The 18,846-nt window shown below is 47.5% G+C and overlaps 2 protein-coding genes across 2 annotated transcripts in view; both read right to left on the bottom strand.

Annotated features, from left to right (window-relative positions):
- Positions 1 to 18,846, bottom strand: part of SREBF2 (sterol regulatory element binding transcription factor 2) — an 82,938-nt gene that overhangs the window by 21,514 nt on the left and 42,578 nt on the right. Inside the window, exons 5-11 of the mRNA XM_011945102.1 lie at positions 12,237 to 12,458; positions 10,801 to 10,915; positions 10,529 to 10,710; positions 8,835 to 9,027; positions 8,130 to 8,311; positions 5,243 to 5,519; positions 1,932 to 2,101 (exon numbers count right to left, since the gene is read on the bottom strand). Of these exons, the coding sequence (XP_011800492.1) occupies positions 1,932 to 2,101; positions 5,243 to 5,519; positions 8,130 to 8,311; positions 8,835 to 9,027; positions 10,529 to 10,710; positions 10,801 to 10,915; positions 12,237 to 12,458 (1,341 nt within the window). The remainder of the gene's footprint in view (positions 1 to 1,931; positions 2,102 to 5,242; positions 5,520 to 8,129; positions 8,312 to 8,834; positions 9,028 to 10,528; positions 10,711 to 10,800; positions 10,916 to 12,236; positions 12,459 to 18,846) is intronic.
- On the bottom strand, positions 14,686 to 18,294 carry LOC105514010 (sterol regulatory element-binding protein 2-like). The gene is made up of 4 exons (XM_011945101.1): positions 18,175 to 18,294; positions 17,903 to 18,084; positions 16,209 to 16,401; positions 14,686 to 15,685 (listed from the first exon to the last, which is right to left on the bottom strand). Exons 1-4 carry the CDS (start codon positions 18,287 to 18,289, stop codon positions 15,402 to 15,404), a joined length of 774 nt encoding a protein of 257 aa, XP_011800491.1. The 5' UTR covers positions 18,290 to 18,294; the 3' UTR covers positions 14,686 to 15,401.

Here is an 18,846-nt window from a genome sequence, read left to right as displayed (position 1 = left end):
CCACTCAACACAACCTCCACCTCCAGGGTTCAAGCGATTCTCCTGCCTCAGCCTCCCGAGTAGCTGGGATTACAGGCATGCACCACCACGCCGGCTAATTTTTGTATTTTTAGTAGAGACAGGGTTTCATCATATCGATTAGGCTGGTCTCGAACTCCTGACCTCAGGTGATCTGCTCACCTCGGCCTCCCAAAGAGCTAGGATTACAGGCATGAGCCACCATGCCCGGCCTTCCCAGCCAGACTTCTAAGCATGTACTTTGATAAGTTTACTGAAATGACGAACAATAGGCAGATTAAACTCCAGTGACAGAATTCAGAAAAGTGGTTACCTTGGTTGGGGGCAGGAAGAGCAGGGAGGGCCTTAAGAAGGCTTCTGTGAGTACTGGGAATGTTCTATTTCTTAATTGGGTGGGTGTTGCATGGGTGACTTCACTTCAAGCTGTAAGTTAAAATGTGTGCATTTTTCTGCACATATGTTGTATTTTGATAAAATCAATGTCTTCAAAACATTTTTGGAGGGCATGGAAGTTACAAATGTAATGACATCAGCCCAGAGCACTTCAATAAACCAAAAAGAAGAGAGACCTCATCAATGCCTCCTGCTCTCAGCCTAGATTCACCTTTCCCAGAAAGCCCACCCTGACTTCCCCCAAGACCAGCTCAGGAGCTCACCCTAGCTCACTGTCCTGAAGACCTGGTCCCAGGAAGAATTGTTAAGGGAAGGTTGAAATGAATAGGAAAAATGATGTGTCTTCAGTGTCTGTGGACTCCCAAGTCGTCTAGCCCACAAGTGAGGATGGTGTTCTTTCCCCACCTGGAGCACAGTCCTCCTCATGAGAAGATCAATGTCAAGCTCAAGAAGGGCTGCTGTCTAGGTTCCTTGCCAAAATGTATGCTCCCTGAGGACAAGGCAAATGTCCTGCTTAGAGAGGGTGCTCAGTCATGTTTGCTGAATGAGTGAATCAAGGGATGAATCTCTTATCTGTGGTCACCAGAAACAGAGGTAAGACATAAAAAGTACACTGGGCTTCCCTGCCCCTTTGTCCCGTAGACTATTGCGATGTTCCTCAGGAAATGTATCAGTGTCACTACAGGGAACGCTCTGATTCATTCTCAGCTCATCTCTGCCGTTACTGAGATATGGAAACAAGTAAGAGATGTGGTAATGCCTGAACATACCTGATGTATTCAGCAGTCTACCCACAGTGAGACACGGAGTAAAACGTACCTGTTTCTGCTAGAGTAAGAGAAAGCCTGAGGTCAGCATGTTGTGAACTAGCTGATAACAAGGACTGGGAATTACCCATTTGAGAGTTCCCAAAGCTGGCTCCTAGCCACACATATGGGAGGTGCTTGATAACCACAATCCCTGCCCTGGGTCTGACCTGAGCTCCTTGTGGACAGGCACAGGTTTTCTTTTACTTTTATTCTTTCCATTTCTTTTCTTTAACTCTGTAGCTTGGCAAAGGCACTGGCTTTTATATTTGGACTCACAGTGCTGTGATGGACACAAGATGCCCAATAAATACCTTTTGAGTAAATAAAAGAACTAGGAGACATAACCAGGGGATTCTAAGAAATTTTATGACCACTGGAAGAGCAGAAAAGTTGCATATTAACCCCCAAATACAGTAGCTCTGCTATCAGTGAACCAATCTTCTTATTACCTCATATTACCTTCATATTACCTCAGGAGACCAAAATGTCCTGCTTACAAGGCTTATGGTATTAAAGCCACAAGGGGAGGAATTTTGGTCTGTTTTATCGGTTGCTGGAAGTCCTGGTGAAATGAGCAACTGAATGAATGCCTACCCCTCTAGGTGGGCAGCACCTGAGTAGGAAGGGGGCTCATAACTGCTTTTGCATCTTAACTCCTGGTTAGGTAAGTGCTCAGGGGAGGTTTACAGAAGGGAACTAAAGGGTACTCACGGCCAGGAAGCCCAGCTTGCCTCCACACCGGGTCTTGAGCCCCATGGCAGCAGTCAGATGGATCTCAACCAGTGTGTTCGGTGGGATTTTCTCCTCTGCACATTCAGCCAGGTTTACGGCACACAATGCCATGTGCACATCAGAACAGGCAGATCCTGCAGGAAGCTTCCCTAGGGTGGGCAGAAACAGACATTATCATTGATGGAACCCCAAAACCAAACTTTTTCCTGCTCTCTCCAGCACAATCAAAGTAAGACAGGAACCAGGGGAGAAACGAGGTGAACTTTGTGATCAGATAGGCCTGATCACAGGATGGGATACCAGGCTCTGTGATGTTCTGGCTACCTCGCAGGATAGCTGGGAACATGGCACCCGGTTCTATTGCACCCAGAGCCGCCACGATTGCAGGTTGTTGTACAGCACTCAGAGGCGCACAGGGCAGCATTTCCCAAAACAGTGTCAGCAGCACAGCCCCACTCTGTGTTTCCAAACATTCAACAGAGGTAATGAAATGTTTTTTTAGACAAACTGATTTGACTTTATTTTCATTAAAAAACCTTCACAATGTGGCTGGGTGCCAGTGGCTCACACCTATAATCCCAGCACTTTGGGAGACCAAGGCCGGCGGATCACTTGAGGCCAGGAGTTCGAGACCAGCCTGGCACACACAGTGAAACCCCATCTCTACTAAAAATAGAAAAAATTAGCTGGACGTGGTGGCGCACACCTGTAATTGCAGCTACTCAGAAGGCTGAGGCAGAATTGCTTGAGCCTGGGACGCGGAGGTTGCAGTGAGCTGAGATCACACCACTGCACTCCAGCCTGGGCAACAGAGCGAGACTCTGTCCCCCAAAAAAGCCAAAAAAAAGAACCCGCCTTCACAATACACAAGCACACACCCATTTGAGGGGGAAGTGACATAAACTGAGCAAGGACAGCTGAACACATGTTGGGTTAGTGGGTGGGAGGCCAGAAAGGCTGACCACACCCTCCCCAATGAGAGGTGCACAGTGGCCCATCAGGGACTGATCCCTTAATCAGGGGACAAAGTATCCTTGCATAGGCACAAGGGCCCATCACAGCTCTCCTGAGGCTTTCATACTGTTGCCAGCTTTGGTCCCTGCTACAAGGGCAAGCAGTCTCCTTGCCTCAGGGGCGGCCACAGGAAGTGCCCATGTCAAGGTGTAGACAGTGGCAAAGCCAGGCTTCCCATGCTCATCCAGTCCTGTGTTCCCTCTCCTGGGCTGCCTTGCCCCCCTGTCTCTTTATATCAGCATAGGGAGATCTCAGCCTCCACACTCCATTCTGTACTGGCCTCAGGTGTTCCTCCTACAGGAGACACTGGGCTTTTACCGTCACAGGGAGGGAGGGGAGAGGGCAGTGTGGCAACCATACTGTAGTTACCTCTGTCCTCTCAGTGTCTCACACAGGGAATGCCAGTGAGTATGGAGGGAATGAGTGATGTAAAGCTTCTCAGTTGGAATTCTCCAGAACTTGGCAGCAACGAGGACACAGCCTGATCAGAGACCTGAGTATGGGCTTATTCTGTCCCAAGGGCACACTGAGGAACAGACAAGATAACAGCGGAGCAAATTTGCAGATAGGGACCTTCTACTAAAATTCTACCATGAGCCCACATATTAAAGCTGCACACTGACCCTGCTATCTCATCTCCTGGTCACTCCTGCATCACTGGCCTGGCTCTGTTCCACTTTTGGCTGAAGCCCCTTGCTGCTACCAGGGCATCTAACACCTTCCAGTTACTACATCCTACTGTTATTCCTGGCCCTCATCTTACTGCGTGTCCCAGCAACAATCTCCCCTCCTCAACTCTGCCCTTGCTCCTCCAACACTCAGCCTCTCAGTGTCTCCTCAGACCTCTCCAACTGCTCCTCTTAGGCAGCCTCTGCCCCTGACACCCCGTCCTCTACCTGTTCATCTCTGTGTGCATGTGCAGTGGCATGATCACAGCTCACTGCAGCCTCGACCTACCTCCCAAGCTCAAGTGATCCTCCCACCTTGGCCTCTCAAGTAGCTGGAACCACAGGTGCACACCACAAAGACCAGCTAATTTTTGAATTTTTTGTAGAGATGCAGTCTTCCTGTGTTTTCCAGGCTGGTGGGAAACTCCTGGGCTCAAGCAACCTTCCTTCCTTGACCTCCCAAAGTTCTGGGATTACAGACGTGAACTGCTGTGCCAGTCTTTATCCTTTTCTTTCTTTTTGAGATGGAATTTTGCTCTTGCTGCCTAGGCTAGAATGCAGTAGTACCATCTTGGCTCACTACAACCTCCACCTCTTGGGTTCAAGTGATTCTCTTGCCTTCGCCTCCCAAGCAACTGGGATTATAGGCACGTGCCACCACACTTGGATTAATTTTTGTATTTTTATTAGAGACGCGGTTTTGCCATGTTGGCCAGGCTGGTCTCGAACTCCTGACCTCAGGTGATCCACCCGCCTTGGCCTCCCAAAGTGCTGGGACTACAGGCATGAGCCAGCTACCATGCCCAGCCTGACTCTTCTAAACTTGAGAAGCACAAACCTGATCATATCACTATTTTCCTAACGCTCTTCACTGAATCCTACTGATACACTACAAGATCCCCAGCCTGGCATCCAAATCCTTCATGGTCCGAGCACTGCCCTTGTGCCCTGGCTCCCTCTAGGACCACTGAAGACTTATTCCCAAGAGCCACCCCAGGTGGGGCTCCTCCTTGGGAACATCCCTCTGCCCAGAAGGCTCATATCCTGCAGAGCTGGTGACCTCTATGCATTCTTCCATGCAAAGCCAAGACTCTTACTTCCCTAGAAAGCCTTTCTTGAAACCCTCCAAAAGGGGACCCACTCCCTCCCAACGAAAACGTGTTCCTTCTGCTAAAGTCTAACATACTCACACTGAACTGTCATTCATTTGCTGACCTCTCTGCCTTTCTATTACAGCAGGAGCTTAATGAATGAAATAAATGATCATATTTCATTGACTCTAAGATGTCAGCAATTTTTAATCTCACCATTAATTTAAGTATCACTAAAGAAAAACACTGCCACTTATCTACAATGTGCCACTGTTTATAGGACACATCCTGAGTATAGTGATGTTACTGTGAAAACACGTGCATCTGAGAACTGATGAGCTAAAGCAAACAGCCATCCTTACAGCTGTGGAAACAGGTAGAAGCTTGGTCTAGCCACTCTAAAAGAGCAGCGTTAAAAGGACTTCAGCTAGGGTGCAGAACCGGCAAATCAAGCTAAGGAGGAGAGGTAGCATGATGTGCCTTGCAGCAAGCCAGGCAGCAGCAGCCGCCCTGTCACCTGTGATGTGCAGCTGGTGCAGCCGGTGATAGGCCAGAGCCGCATCCCGGGCGCTGGTCTTAGCTTCGTCTTCAAAGCCTGCCTCAGTGGCTGGCGTGGCCCGCCGGCACTGGAAGACTTTCTTGAGCAGCCAGCGCACCAGGCGTAGCTTCTGCAGGCTGTAGCGGATCACGTTCCAGGAGAGGCTGCAGGCCAGGTCCAGGCGGGAGGTGGGCAGTGCCCGGCCCAAAACTGCCAGGCAGGTTTGTAGGTTGGCGGCAGCAGCTGCAAAATCTCCCTACAAAGTATCAAGAGGTGTTAACGGTCACTGGCCTTGCTCTGGCTTTTTGTTTTGATATAGACTTCTACTCCCCTCACCCCCCATTATCAGAGGAATTAGTGCATACTCATAAAAACAAGGGAAACTTCAGAAAGCTACAAGAAAGTAAAATAAAACCACCTATAATCTCATTCCCCAGGAAGAAGCCCTGCTGACATTCTGAGGTATTTCCTTCCAGACTTTTTACTCGATTGAGATTGTACTGCATTCTTTCTTTGAGCAAATGCTGGTCAGAGTTCCCTCAGAGTAGCACTTTTTTTTTTTTTTTTTGTATTTTAGTAGAGACGGGGTTTCACCATGTTGGTCAGGCTGGTCTCGGACTCCTGACCTCAAGTGATCTACCTGCCTTAGCCTTCCAAAGTGTTGGGATTACAGGTGTGAGCCACTGCGCCCGGCCAGCAGTATCTTTTAGACATAAGACGGGTGACACAGATTTAGATGAACTTTAGGCTTTCAGGGTCTCAAAGTGCGGCCCCCAGAGGCCAAGAGCATCAGTTCTTAGGAGCTTGTTAGAAATGCGAGCACTTGGACCTTACCCCAGGGCTACTGAATCAGAACCCCAGGTGTTGCAACCCTCTAGGTGATTCTCACGCCATGTCTGCTAAAGTGTTTTTCTTTTCATTTTTAGAGATGGGGGTTTTGCTGTGTTGCCCGGGCTGGTCTTAAACTCCTGGGCGCAAGCAATACCCACACCTCAGCCTCCCGAGTAGCTGGGATTTACAGGTGTGAGCCACAGTAGCCAGCTTCGTGCCTGCTGAAGTTTGAGAACCATGGTTTCAGGCAAACTCACAGCTAAACTACCTTACTCTAGGATTCAGATGAACTAATCTTTGTCAACCTGAGAGGGTCTAATGGAGAGTCTAGGCACTGTACTGAAGAACGCTCGCTTTCTCTCTGTCACTGCTGGAGACTATAAGACAGGCTAAGACAGGCTATACAGTCTTGGGAAATTAAAGTAAATTCTCCTATTTTCCTCTTTGGGCAGCTGGTACACTACCTGTGCTTTGTTTCCCACATCATTACAGGACTGGACAAGGGAAAAGAAAAGATGTCCTCTGAGCAACAGTCTCTAAGGTGGCTCTATCTTTTCAGTCAGAAGTACCTGCAACTTGAAGATTCCAAAGGAGGCAGGTGTTCCCTGGCTCCTCCCCTGCCCTTCCCTTAAAGGTGCGCTATTCCCAAGCCCCAGTCTTTGGCTCTCACCCCTCCTGACTCCCCAGTCCAATTCTCCCTAAGAACCCTCTCCTGACAGACAAGCCTCCCAAACCCTCTGGCCCCGCCCCTCCTCCGTCCCCATGGCCTGCCTCCCAATCACTGCTCACTCTACAGAGGCCTCTTCCAGCTTTTCCAGGCAACATGGCCTAGATGGAGTCTACTCCATTTTGGAGCTTCTCTTATCCTTGAGTCAATGTCACTATCACTTCCCTTCCAAATACTACATTTCAAATATTTATTCAGTTGAAACCTTTCCTTTTAATTCCAGGTCCCTGCCATCATCTCTTACTCAGCCTATTTCATAGAGCCCCCTGACTCAGCCAGGCGTGGTGGCTCATGCCTATAATCCCAACATTTTGGGAGGTCAAGGTGAGAGGATCACTTGAGCCTAGGAGTTTGGGACCAGCCAGACAACATAGTGAGACCTTGTCTCTACTTAAAAAAGAGCACCCTAACTTGTTTCCATGTTCCATGCATTTCACATCTCCCTTCTACCTATCCTTCACAGCCACCAGAATGATGCTTATAAAACACACACCTGAACCTGCCTCTAGGATATACATCTTGGGATGTTATGCTCAGGGAACAGGCCTCTTAAAATTACATCTATATTCTGAGACCCATAGCCCCAGCAAGGCTGACAGATCCAGGATGGCCAGATTCTCACTAATGGCTCTGCAGCTTGCAGAGGTGGGGAGGGCATGCCCATGGCTCACTGCTGCTGAGGAGTGTTCTGGTTCTTGTTCCTCTTGAAATGTGGATGTTTAACTCTTCCTCAATGCTGTGAGTTGCCCCAGAATTTTTTCCATAAACTCCCTGTTGATTTCAAATGAAAACTTTCAGCTAGTTTTCCTGCTCAAAAACATTCCCTGGTTCTATAGAGAACTGGGAATAAAGCCCCAAATCAGTTCCCAGTGAAAGCCCTCTCCATTTTGGGCCTAGACACACTACCAGCCTTTGCCTTCAACTCTCTGTGACACACCCTACACTCAACACACCCTGGAACCTGCCAGTCACCAAATAGCCTGTCTATTCATGCCTTTGGGTGGGTCCTTCTGCCACCTCTGCCCTTCCTTCCTGCTCTTGGCAGCCCCACTCAAGCCCTGGAACCCCTCCCTCAGAACCCAACTTTATTATTCCTCTGGCATACCAGAGACATAGATCATCTCACGCCCCTGGAATTAATTATCTATGCAGAGGCGCCCTCTCCACTGCCCTGTGACTGTTCGGCAGCAGGGTCCCTTTTTCCTTTCAGTTACCACAAGCATCTATCATAGGACTTTCTTCGACATGAGTTGCTGAATTATTGGTCAAGTCTAGGGGAGGATGGGGAAGGGCGGACACAGAACTCACTCTGGCGAGATCCAGGTCTGCCTGTTTCCGGTGCCTCCAGAAGGTGACCGAGGAGCGGGAGTGTGGCCGGATCACTGGCTCCCCATGGACCAGCAGCTTCACAAAGACGCTCAGGACAATCACACCATTTACCAGCCATAAGAGAAGAGTAGGCATCATCCAGTCAAACCAGCCCCCAGAACCTAAGAAGGAGTGTCTCAGCAGAGCCTGCCAGGAAAGGCCTTGCGGAGCAGCCAGGCACCTGACAGACCCCAGCACTATCACAGGAAAGAGTCTTCTACCGCATTTTCAGAAGAAACGGTGAATAATTCTATAATCTAAACGGGGCTAATGACTGTAGCCCTTGTCATTATGGAGCTGAGTGCTACAAAAATCTTTGTTAATTTGAAAGGGTTAAGGCATTGGTTTTGCAACCTCAGGTAAAAAACACCATATCCTCCTTCGACTAGGTACCACCCCTCCACGCCAGGGTATTTAGAGTAGTGTGGGTCTCTGATTTGTTTTGCTCATTCTGACTGAACGTGGGCTTGCCTTGTTACTTCCAAAACGGAACTTATGCCAGTCCCTATCAGAAGCAAGCAGGTGGGGGCCCACTATAAAACCCCTTTGGGACCTGGTAGCCAAGCCAAGAAGTTTGTACACAGGGTCCTTCTCCTGCCATAGTGGTCCAGCCATGCCCAGGTGGTGCAAGGGGCCGCCACCTACCTGACTCAAATGACAGGACACTGCGGCCAGAGCCTGGGTGTGGGTGCTGGTCAGAGTCGTGAGCCCCTCCCCACTGCAGCAGGGAAGTCAGGGGGTTAAAGGAGAGGCACAGGAAGGTGAGGACACACAGAAGAATCCGTGAGCGGTCTACCATGCCCAGTGCCACAGGAGGAGAGTCCGGCTCATCTTTGACCTTCAAAACAAGGCCTCGAGGTTGGAATAAATACTGCATAGGTTTTTACAGCACTTTATAAATACATATATATATTGAGAAATGGTTATGAGGTTTAAATTCAAGTCTATTAACTCAGGACTAAGGCCAGATGGGAACTGAGAGGCCTATAATTCACTAACTGCTGCTCAAACACTGGCACATTCACCTGCTTGCTAACTGAGAAAAGTACATGTGCCAAAGAACAAAGGTAGAAGAGATTTTCTTTTAAAATAGAGCTCTACCACAAAAGAGAACACACTGTATGATTCTGTTTCTGTATAATTCCAGAACAGGCAAAACGAATCTAAAGTAACAGGAAACCGATGAATCAGTCATTGTCTGAGGCTGGAGAGGGGTGTGGGAAACTACCTGCAAAGGTATACAAAAGAGCTTTTTGGGGTGATGGAAATGTTCTATATCTTGATTATAGTGACAGTTACATAGCACTGTACATTATGTTAAAACTCTTGGTACTGTACATTTAAAGTAGGTATATTTTATTGCATTTAAATTATACCTCAATAAAGTTGATCAAAGACCATATTTAGTGTGAATCTATCTAAAGGATATTTTACCTGTTCTAAAACAGTACCATTGTCTACACCCACCCCACTCTCCATTTTATAGCAGGAGGGCTGGAGCCAGATCTCCCCTGCGCCCCAATGTGTATATAGCATGTCATTTCTTTTCAATATTTTAAAACCATTTTTCTTCTGATGACTCAGAAGCTGAGCTAATTCAATTTATATGTCAAACAGCCTGTTGTTGCCAAACAGAATCACATTTGTAAGACTATTTCAAAAACAGAGCATCCTTAGTAAAATTAAGTATGTGATACAATAAACAGCTAAGTCAAAAACAAACACTAGAAGGGAACTTTGTGCTTACAGAGTCAAAAACTGCCAAAGTCAAAATACAGTACAGAACCCAGTGGTCTCTACAGGTTCCCAGGAAGATTATTAGGCTCAGAGCCTCTCTTAAGTAATTCCATTAAACTACCATTGCCAGGGGCTTTCTTTGACGATTAAAGGCCCATAGGTAAAATGTTATCTGTTAGACTGCAAATTGTAATCATTTCTGAAAAGAGGACCCAGAGGCAGCCTCATCCTAAACGAATTGATCAGCCTCCCAAAGTGGTCTTGCCAGGCCCATTAAAGGCAGAGTGAAGCAATGAGGTGCCTTCAGCAGCTCCCAACGCTCCCACAACAGCTACTCTGCATTCTTGTTCTGGATCTGGCACTCATTCCTCTCTGACGGGGCCTATCAGCAAGGACCAGTTAAACCTGAGGGACTGTTTCCCCCCAGAGTCAGTTTTCTCTCTCTTTATTCTCCAGGACCTGGTTAATTTCACAGAATTCCTGTTTCTCTCCAGGCTAGGCCCCTGAACAAGCAGCCTGGCCTCATAACTGTGACCTCCCAGCTACTTTCTTAGGGGAAATGGGAAAGATTCCAAGGATCAGGAAATTTCAAAAGTCTGTACCTTTGCATCATCCAACAGAGGGCTTCCTGGCTCAGAGTCAATGGAGTAGGGAGAGAAGCCAGCCTGGGACCCTGAGTCAGAGGCTGGGGGGGACATCAGAAGGACATTCTGATTAAAGTCCTCGATCTTCAGGTCCACCTCAGTGTCCACCAGACTGCCTAGGTCGATGCCCTTTAGAAGCTCTGCAAAGAAAACCCCACCTGGTGAAAATGATCTGCTTTTACAAAGCCCCACTCAGGCCGGGCTGACAACCCTGTTCTCAGCACACTTACTGTTCTTTTGATTTGCCAGCTTCAGCACCATGTTCTCCTGGCGCAGTTTATGATTGACCTGCTGCAAGTATTTGATGTAATCAATGGCCTTCCTCAGAACGCCAGACTTGTGCATCTGGGTAGGAAGATACGTGAAAACACAGTGAGATCAGTGCAGGCTACAGGTGAAAAGAGCAGAGCCCCAGCACTTGGGATGAGAGCATGGCTCTGTGAGGGGAGAAACCAAGTTCAGATGCTGGCCCTCCCAATGATTAGCTGTGCCACTCCGAAGAAGTTACTCCATACCTCTGAACCTGACTTTCCACCTCATTAACACAGAGATAATGAGAGTCCGTGAATCACAGGCTTGCAGCCTGGCTAAATCAGATAATGAGTGTAAAGAGCTTAGCCCCGAGCCTGGCAAATAGTTGACACTCAATAAATATTAGCTATTGTTCCTACTTCTTATAATAATCCTAGCATCAAAACAAACTTTAAGGAAAACAAATGACAAAACACCCCAGCATTGTTGGACAGCTATCTTTTTTTTTTTTTTTTTCCAAGACAGGGTTTCGCTCTTGTTGCCCAGGCCGGAGTACAATGGCACCATCTTGGCTCACTGCAACCTCCGCCTCCCAGGTTCAAGCAATTCTCCTGCCTCAGCCTCCTGAGTAGCTGGGATTACAGGTGCCCGCCACCACACCTAGCTAATTTTTTGTATTTTTAGTAGAGATGGGGTTTCACAATGTTGGCCAGGCTGGTCTTGAACTCCTGGCCTCGTGATCCACCCGCCTCGGCTTCCCAAAGTGCTGGGATTACAGGCGTGAGCCACAGCACCTGGCCTGCACAGTTATCTTAAGGCATAGATTTTTACTTAGGATGTATACCTTTCAGATTTGTAGGCAACAAGGAAAATAATGAAATTTTCTTTCAAAATAGGGTTTAAACATAGATAGGTTTTAAAAATAAAATCTCCTACTTTCCAGAAGACACATTCAGTGAAACACCAGAAACATTTGGAAAATCAATTTCCTCTATTTGTTGCTGGTCAAAGACTCAACCTCTTTTTTCTTTCTTTTCCCTAAAAGGTAACCCCTAAACACAGCTAAAACGATGCCATCAGCTGACTCCAAGGCACACGCAGTCCTGTATCTGGAACTACTGAGTGGCAGGCATCTTTCTCTGCCTCTGACAGTGGAGTCCCCCATCACTGCAGAGCACAGCCGAAGCAGTCAAAGGTCTCAGTGGGTCACTGCCTCATCAACCCTCACCAGTACCCTTATGTTTTTTAATATTTTATAATCTTGACACAATACCAAGATGCTTTAATAAAAAAGTACCTCTAACCCGGTCTTATATTCACTTACCTTGAGTCTGGGACTTCTCTAAGCTCCTGAAGCGAAAACAGGTAGAGGGGACATGGTGGAACATAAAACACGATTTTGCTTGGTACCCACCTTGGCGTCTGTCCCCATGACCAGGTCTTTCAATTCGATGATTTTGTCATTGATGGAGGAGCGATATCGTTTCTCAATGATATTGTGGGTTGTCCGCCTTTCTCCTTCTTTGGGGGGCTCAAGCTGCTTGACTCCCCCAGGTACCTGCTTAATGGGCACTTTCTCTTGCCCCATCATTACAGGCATTGTGGTCAGAATGGTCCCACTGCTGCCCACCAGGGTCTAGAACAGGCACAGGTATAGAGCACAATGAACCCTTTGTTAGTCTGCATAAAGCAACCTCAACACAGACCTGCCTACCCTGGCCAAGTGTTGCCAGACCTGGCAGTACTTCATGAGGTCTGAGACTCTTCCTGAGTTAATCAAATCAGGCCCCAAGAAGCCTCAGGAGCCACGGCACCTCGGTTACTACCTACCTTCAGAATCAACACTGATAAACTACACAAGAGGATTAACATGGCTAAATATGTTTTAAGTTTTGATCTAGGTATGCCAGAAACAAGTCATATGATTTCTGCTCTGCTGTCAAACTGTTAACCACTTCTAAACTTGTACACGGTGAACCACAAGTTGGTACCGGAGAAAACTTTCTCCTAGTGGATGACACATTTTTTCCTCTCAAATGACAATTAGGCAAATTACTGCATTTCTTCATACAATTTCGCCATCAAAAAGCTTAAGGGCAGAAGTGACACTCTCAGAGCCATTTGATGAAGTAAATAGGCCAACCATGGAGGTCCCCCCTTTTTATTCTTCATCTCTGTTTTCTCCCCTTATTTTTCCTAACTTTACTTTCTTTCCTTTTTTCTTTTTGAGACGGAGTTTTGCTCTCGTTGCTCAGGCTAGAATGCAATGGCGCGATCTCGGCTCACCGCAAACTCCGCCTCCCAGGGTTCAAGCGATTCTGCTGCCTCAGCCTCCGGAGTAGCTGGGATTACAGGTATGCACCACCATGCCTGGCTAATTTTGTATTTTTAGTAGAGACGGGGTTTCACCATGTTGGTCAGGCTGGTCTCGGACTCCTGACCTCAAGTGATCTACCTGCCTTAGCCTTCCAAAGTGTTGGGATTACAGGTGTGAGCCACTGCGCCCGGCCAGCAGTATCTTTTAGACATAAGACGGGTGACACAGATTTAGATGAACTTTAGGCTTTCAGGGTCTCAAAGTGCGGCCCCCAGAGGCCAAGAGCATCAGTTCTTAGGAGCTTGTTAGAAATGCGAGCACTTGGACCTTACCCCAGGGCTACTGAATCAGAACCCCAGGTGTTGCAACCCTCTAGGTGATTCTCACGCCATGTCTGCTAAAGTGTTTTTCTTTTCATTTTTAGAGATGGGGGTTTTGCTGTGTTGCCCGGGCTGGTCTTAAACTCCTGGGCGCAAGCAATACCCACACCTCAGCCTCCCGAGTAGCTGGGATTTACAGGTGTGAGCCACAGTAGCCAGCTTCGTGCCTGCTGAAGTTTGAGAACCATGGTTTCAGGCAAACTCACAGCTAAACTACCTTACTCTAGGATTCAGATGAACTAATCTTTGTCAACCTGAGAGGGTCTAATGGAGAGTCTAGGCACTGTACTGAAGAACGCTCGCTTTCTCTCTGTCACTGCTGGAGACTATAAGACAGGCTAAGACAGGCTATACAGTCTTGGGAAATTAAAGTAAATTCTCCTATTTTCCTCTTTGGGCAGCTGGTACACTACCTGTGCTTTGTTTCCCACATCATTACAGGACTGGACAAGGGAAAAGAAAAGATGTCCTCTGAGCAACAGTCTCTAAGGTGGCTCTATCTTTTCAGTCAGAAGTACCTGCAACTTGAAGATTCCAAAGGAGGCAGGTGTTCCCTGGCTCCTCCCCTGCCCTTCCCTTAAAGGTGCGCTATTCCCAAGCCCCAGTCTTTGGCTCTCACCCCTCCTGACTCCCCAGTCCAATTCTCCCTAAGAACCCTCTCCTGACAGACAAGCCTCCCAAACCCTCTGGCCCCGCCCCTCCTCCGTCCCCATGGCCTGCCTCCCAATCACTGCTCACTCTACAGAGGCCTCTTCCAGCTTTTCCAGGCAACATGGCCTAGATGGAGTCTACTCCATTTTGGAGCTTCTCTTATCCTTGAGTCAATGTCACTATCACTTCCCTTCCAAATACTACATTTCAAATATTTATTCAGTTGAAACCTTTCCTTTTAATTCCAGGTCCCTGCCATCATCTCTTACTCAGCCTATTTCATAGAGCCCCCTGACTCAGCCAGGCGTGGTGGCTCATGCCTATAATCCCAACATTTTGGGAGGTCAAGGTGAGAGGATCACTTGAGCCTAGGAGTTTGGGACCAGCCAGACAACATAGTGAGACCTTGTCTCTACTTAAAAAAGAGCACCCTAACTTGTTTCCATGTTCCATGCATTTCACATCTCCCTTCTACCTATCCTTCACAGCCACCAGAATGATGCTTATAAAACACACACCTGAACCTGCCTCTAGGATATACATCTTGGGATGTTATGCTCAGGGAACAGGCCTCTTAAAATTACATCTATATTCTGAGACCCATAGCCCCAGCAAGGCTGACAGATCCAGGATGGCCAGATTCTCACTAATGGCTCTGCAGCTTGCAGAGGTGGGGAGGGCATGCCCATGGCTCACTGCTGCTGAGGAGTGTTCTGGTTCTTGTTCCTCTTGAAATGTGGATGTTTAACTCTTCCTCAATGCTGTGAGTTGCCCCAGAATTTTTTCCATAAACTCCCTGTTGATTTCAAATGAAAACTTTCAGCTAGTTTTCCTGCTCAAAAACATTCCCTGGTTCTATAGAGAACTGGGAATAAAGCCCCAAATCAGTTCCCAGTGAAAGCCCTCTCCATTTTGGGCCTAGACACACTACCAGCCTTTGCCTTCAACTCTCTGTGACACACCCTACACTCAACACACCCTGGAACCTGCCAGTCACCAAATAGCCTGTCTATTCATGCCTTTGGGTGGGTCCTTCTGCCACCTCTGCCCTTCCTTCCTGCTCTTGGCAGCCCCACTCAAGCCCTGGAACCCCTCCCTCAGAACCCAACTTTATTATTCCTCTGGCATACCAGAGACATAGATCATCTCACGCCCCTGGAATTAATTATCTATGCAGAGGCGCCCTCTCCACTGCCCTGTGACTGTTCGGCAGCAGGGTCCCTTTTTCCTTTCAGTTACCACAAGCATCTATCATAGGACTTTCTTCGACATGAGTTGCTGAATTATTGGTCAAGTCTAGGGGAGGATGGGGAAGGGCGGACACAGAACTCACTCTGGCGAGATCCAGGTCTGCCTGTTTCCGGTGCCTCCAGAAGGTGACCGAGGAGCGGGAGTGTGGCCGGATCACTGGCTCCCCATGGACCAGCAGCTTCACAAAGACGCTCAGGACAATCACACCATTTACCAGCCATAAGAGAAGAGTAGGCATCATCCAGTCAAACCAGCCCCCAGAACCTAAGAAGGAGTGTCTCAGCAGAGCCTGCCAGGAAAGGCCTTGCGGAGCAGCCAGGCACCTGACAGACCCCAGCACTATCACAGGAAAGAGTCTTCTACCGCATTTTCAGAAGAAACGGTGAATAATTCTATAATCTAAACGGGGCTAATGACTGTAGCCCTTGTCATTATGGAGCTGAGTGCTACAAAAATCTTTGTTAATTTGAAAGGGTTAAGGCATTGGTTTTGCAACCTCAGGTAAAAAACACCATATCCTCCTTCGACTAGGTACCACCCCTCCACGCCAGGGTATTTAGAGTAGTGTGGGTCTCTGATTTGTTTTGCTCATTCTGACTGAACGTGGGCTTGCCTTGTTACTTCCAAAACGGAACTTATGCCAGTCCCTATCAGAAGCAAGCAGGTGGGGGCCCACTATAAAACCCCTTTGGGACCTGGTAGCCAAGCCAAGAAGTTTGTACACAGGGTCCTTCTCCTGCCATAGTGGTCCAGCCATGCCCAGGTGGTGCAAGGGGCCGCCACCTACCTGACTCAAATGACAGGACACTGCGGCCAGAGCCTGGGTGTGGGTGCTGGTCAGAGTCGTGAGCCCCTCCCCACTGCAGCAGGGAAGTCAGGGGGTTAAAGGAGAGGCACAGGAAGGTGAGGACACACAGAAGAATCCGTGAGCGGTCTACCATGCCCAGTGCCACAGGAGGAGAGTCCGGCTCATCTTTGACCTTCAAAACAAGGCCTCGAGGTTGGAATAAATACTGCATAGGTTTTTACAGCACTTTATAAATACATATATATATTGAGAAATGGTTATGAGGTTTAAATTCAAGTCTATTAACTCAGGACTAAGGCCAGATGGGAACTGAGAGGCCTATAATTCACTAACTGCTGCTCAAACACTGGCACATTCACCTGCTTGCTAACTGAGAAAAGTACATGTGCCAAAGAACAAAGGTAGAAGAGATTTTCTTTTAAAATAGAGCTCTACCACAAAAGAGAACACACTGTATGATTCTGTTTCTGTATAATTCCAGAACAGGCAAAACGAATCTAAAGTAACAGGAAACCGATGAATCAGTCATTGTCTGAGGCTGGAGAGGGGTGTGGGAAACTACCTGCAAAGGTATACAAAAGAGCTTTTTGGGGTGATGGAAATGTTCTATATCTTGATTATAGTGACAGTTACATAGCACTGTACATTATGTTAAAACTCTTGGTACTGTACATTTAAAGTAGGTATATTTTATTGCATTTAAATTATACCTCAATAAAGTTGATCAAAGACCATATTTAGTGTGAATCTATCTAAAGGATATTTTACCTGTTCTAAAACAGTACCATTGTCTACACCCACCCCACTCTCCATTTTATAGCAGGAGGGCTGGAGCCAGATCTCCCCTGCGCCCCAATGTGTATATAGCATGTCATTTCTTTTCAATATTTTAAAACCATTTTTCTTCTGATGACTCAGAAGCTGAGCTAATTCAATTTATATGTCAAACAGCCTGTTGTTGCCAAACAGAATCACATTTGTAAGACTATTTCAAAAACAGAGCATCCTTAGTAAAATTAAGTATGTGATACAATAAACAGCTAAGTCAAAAACAAACACTAGAAGGGAACTTTGTGCTTACAGAGTCAAAAACTGCCAAAGTCAAAATACAGTACAGAACCCAGTGGTCTCTACAGGTTCCCAGGAAGATTATTAGGCTCAGAGCCTCTCTTAAGTAATTCCATTAAACTACCATTGCCAGGGGCTTTCTTTGACGATTAAAGGCCCATAGGTAAAATGTTATCTGTTAGACTGCAAATTGTAATCATTTCTGAAAAGAGGACCCAGAGGCAGCCTCATCCTAAACGAATTGATCAGCCTCCCAAAGTGGTCTTGCCAGGCCCATTAAAGGCAGAGTGAAGCAATGAGGTGCCTTCAGCAGCTCCCAACGCTCCCACAACAGCTACTCTGCATTCTTGTTCTGGATCTGGCACTCATTCCTCTCTGACGGGGCCTATCAGCAAGGACCAGTTAAACCTGAGGGACTGTTTCCCCCCAGAGTCAGTTTTCTCTCTCTTTATTCTCCAGGACCTGGTTAATTTCACAGAATTCCTGTTTCTCTCCAGGCTAGGCCCCTGAACAAGCAGCCTGGCCTCATAACTGTGACCTCCCAGCTACTTTCTTAGGGGAAATGGGAAAGATTCCAAGGATCAGGAAATTTCAAAAGTCTGTACCTTTGCATCATCCAACAGAGGGCTTCCTGGCTCAGAGTCAATGGAGTAGGGAGAGAAGCCAGCCTGGGACCCTGAGTCAGAGGCTGGGGGGGACATCAGAAGGACATTCTGATTAAAGTCCTCGATCTTCAGGTCCACCTCAGTGTCCACCAGACTGCCTAGGTCGATGCCCTTTAGAAGCTCTGCAAAGAAAACCCCACCTGGTGAAAATGATCTGCTTTTACAAAGCCCCACTCAGGCCGGGCTGACAACCCTGTTCTCAGCACACTTACTGTTCTTTTGATTTGCCAGCTTCAGCACCATGTTCTCCTGGCGCAGTTTATGATTGACCTGCTGCAAGTATTTGATGTAATCAATGGCCTTCCTCAGAACGCCAGACTTGTGCATCTGGGTAGGAAGATACGTGAAAACACAGTGAGATCAGTGCAGGCTACAGGTGAAAAGAGCAGAGCCCCAGCACTTGGGATGAGAGCATGGCTCTGTGAGGGGAGAAACCAAGTTCAGATGCTGGCCCTCCCAATGATTAGCTGTGCCACTCCGAAGAAGTTACTCCATACCTCTGAACCTGACTTTCCACCTCATTAACACAGAGATAATGAGAGTCCGTGAATCACAGGCTTGCAGCCTGGCTAAATCAGATAATGAGTGTAAAGAGCTTAGCCCCGAGCCTGGCAAATAGTTGACACTCAATAAATATTAGCTATTGTTCCTACTTCTTATAATAATCCTAGCATCAAAACAAACTTTAAGGAAAACAAATGACAAAACACCCCAGCATTGTTGGACAGCTATCTTTTTTTTTTTTTTTTTCCAAGACAGGGTTTCGCTCTTGTTGCCCAGGCCGGAGTACAATGGCACCATCTTGGCTCACTGCAACCTCCGCCTCCCAGGTTCAAGCAATTCTCCTGCCTCAGCCTCCTGAGTAGCTGGGATTACAGGTGCCC

The sequence above is a fragment of the Colobus angolensis genome, unplaced genomic scaffold (assembly GCF_000951035.1).
Source record: "Colobus angolensis palliatus isolate OR3802 unplaced genomic scaffold, Cang.pa_1.0 Scaffold239, whole genome shotgun sequence".
Classification (NCBI taxonomy): Eukaryota; Metazoa; Chordata; class Mammalia; order Primates; family Cercopithecidae; genus Colobus; species Colobus angolensis.
Note: the sequence above shows the minus strand (reverse complement) of the source record. Positions and strands in the feature narration are given on the sequence as shown.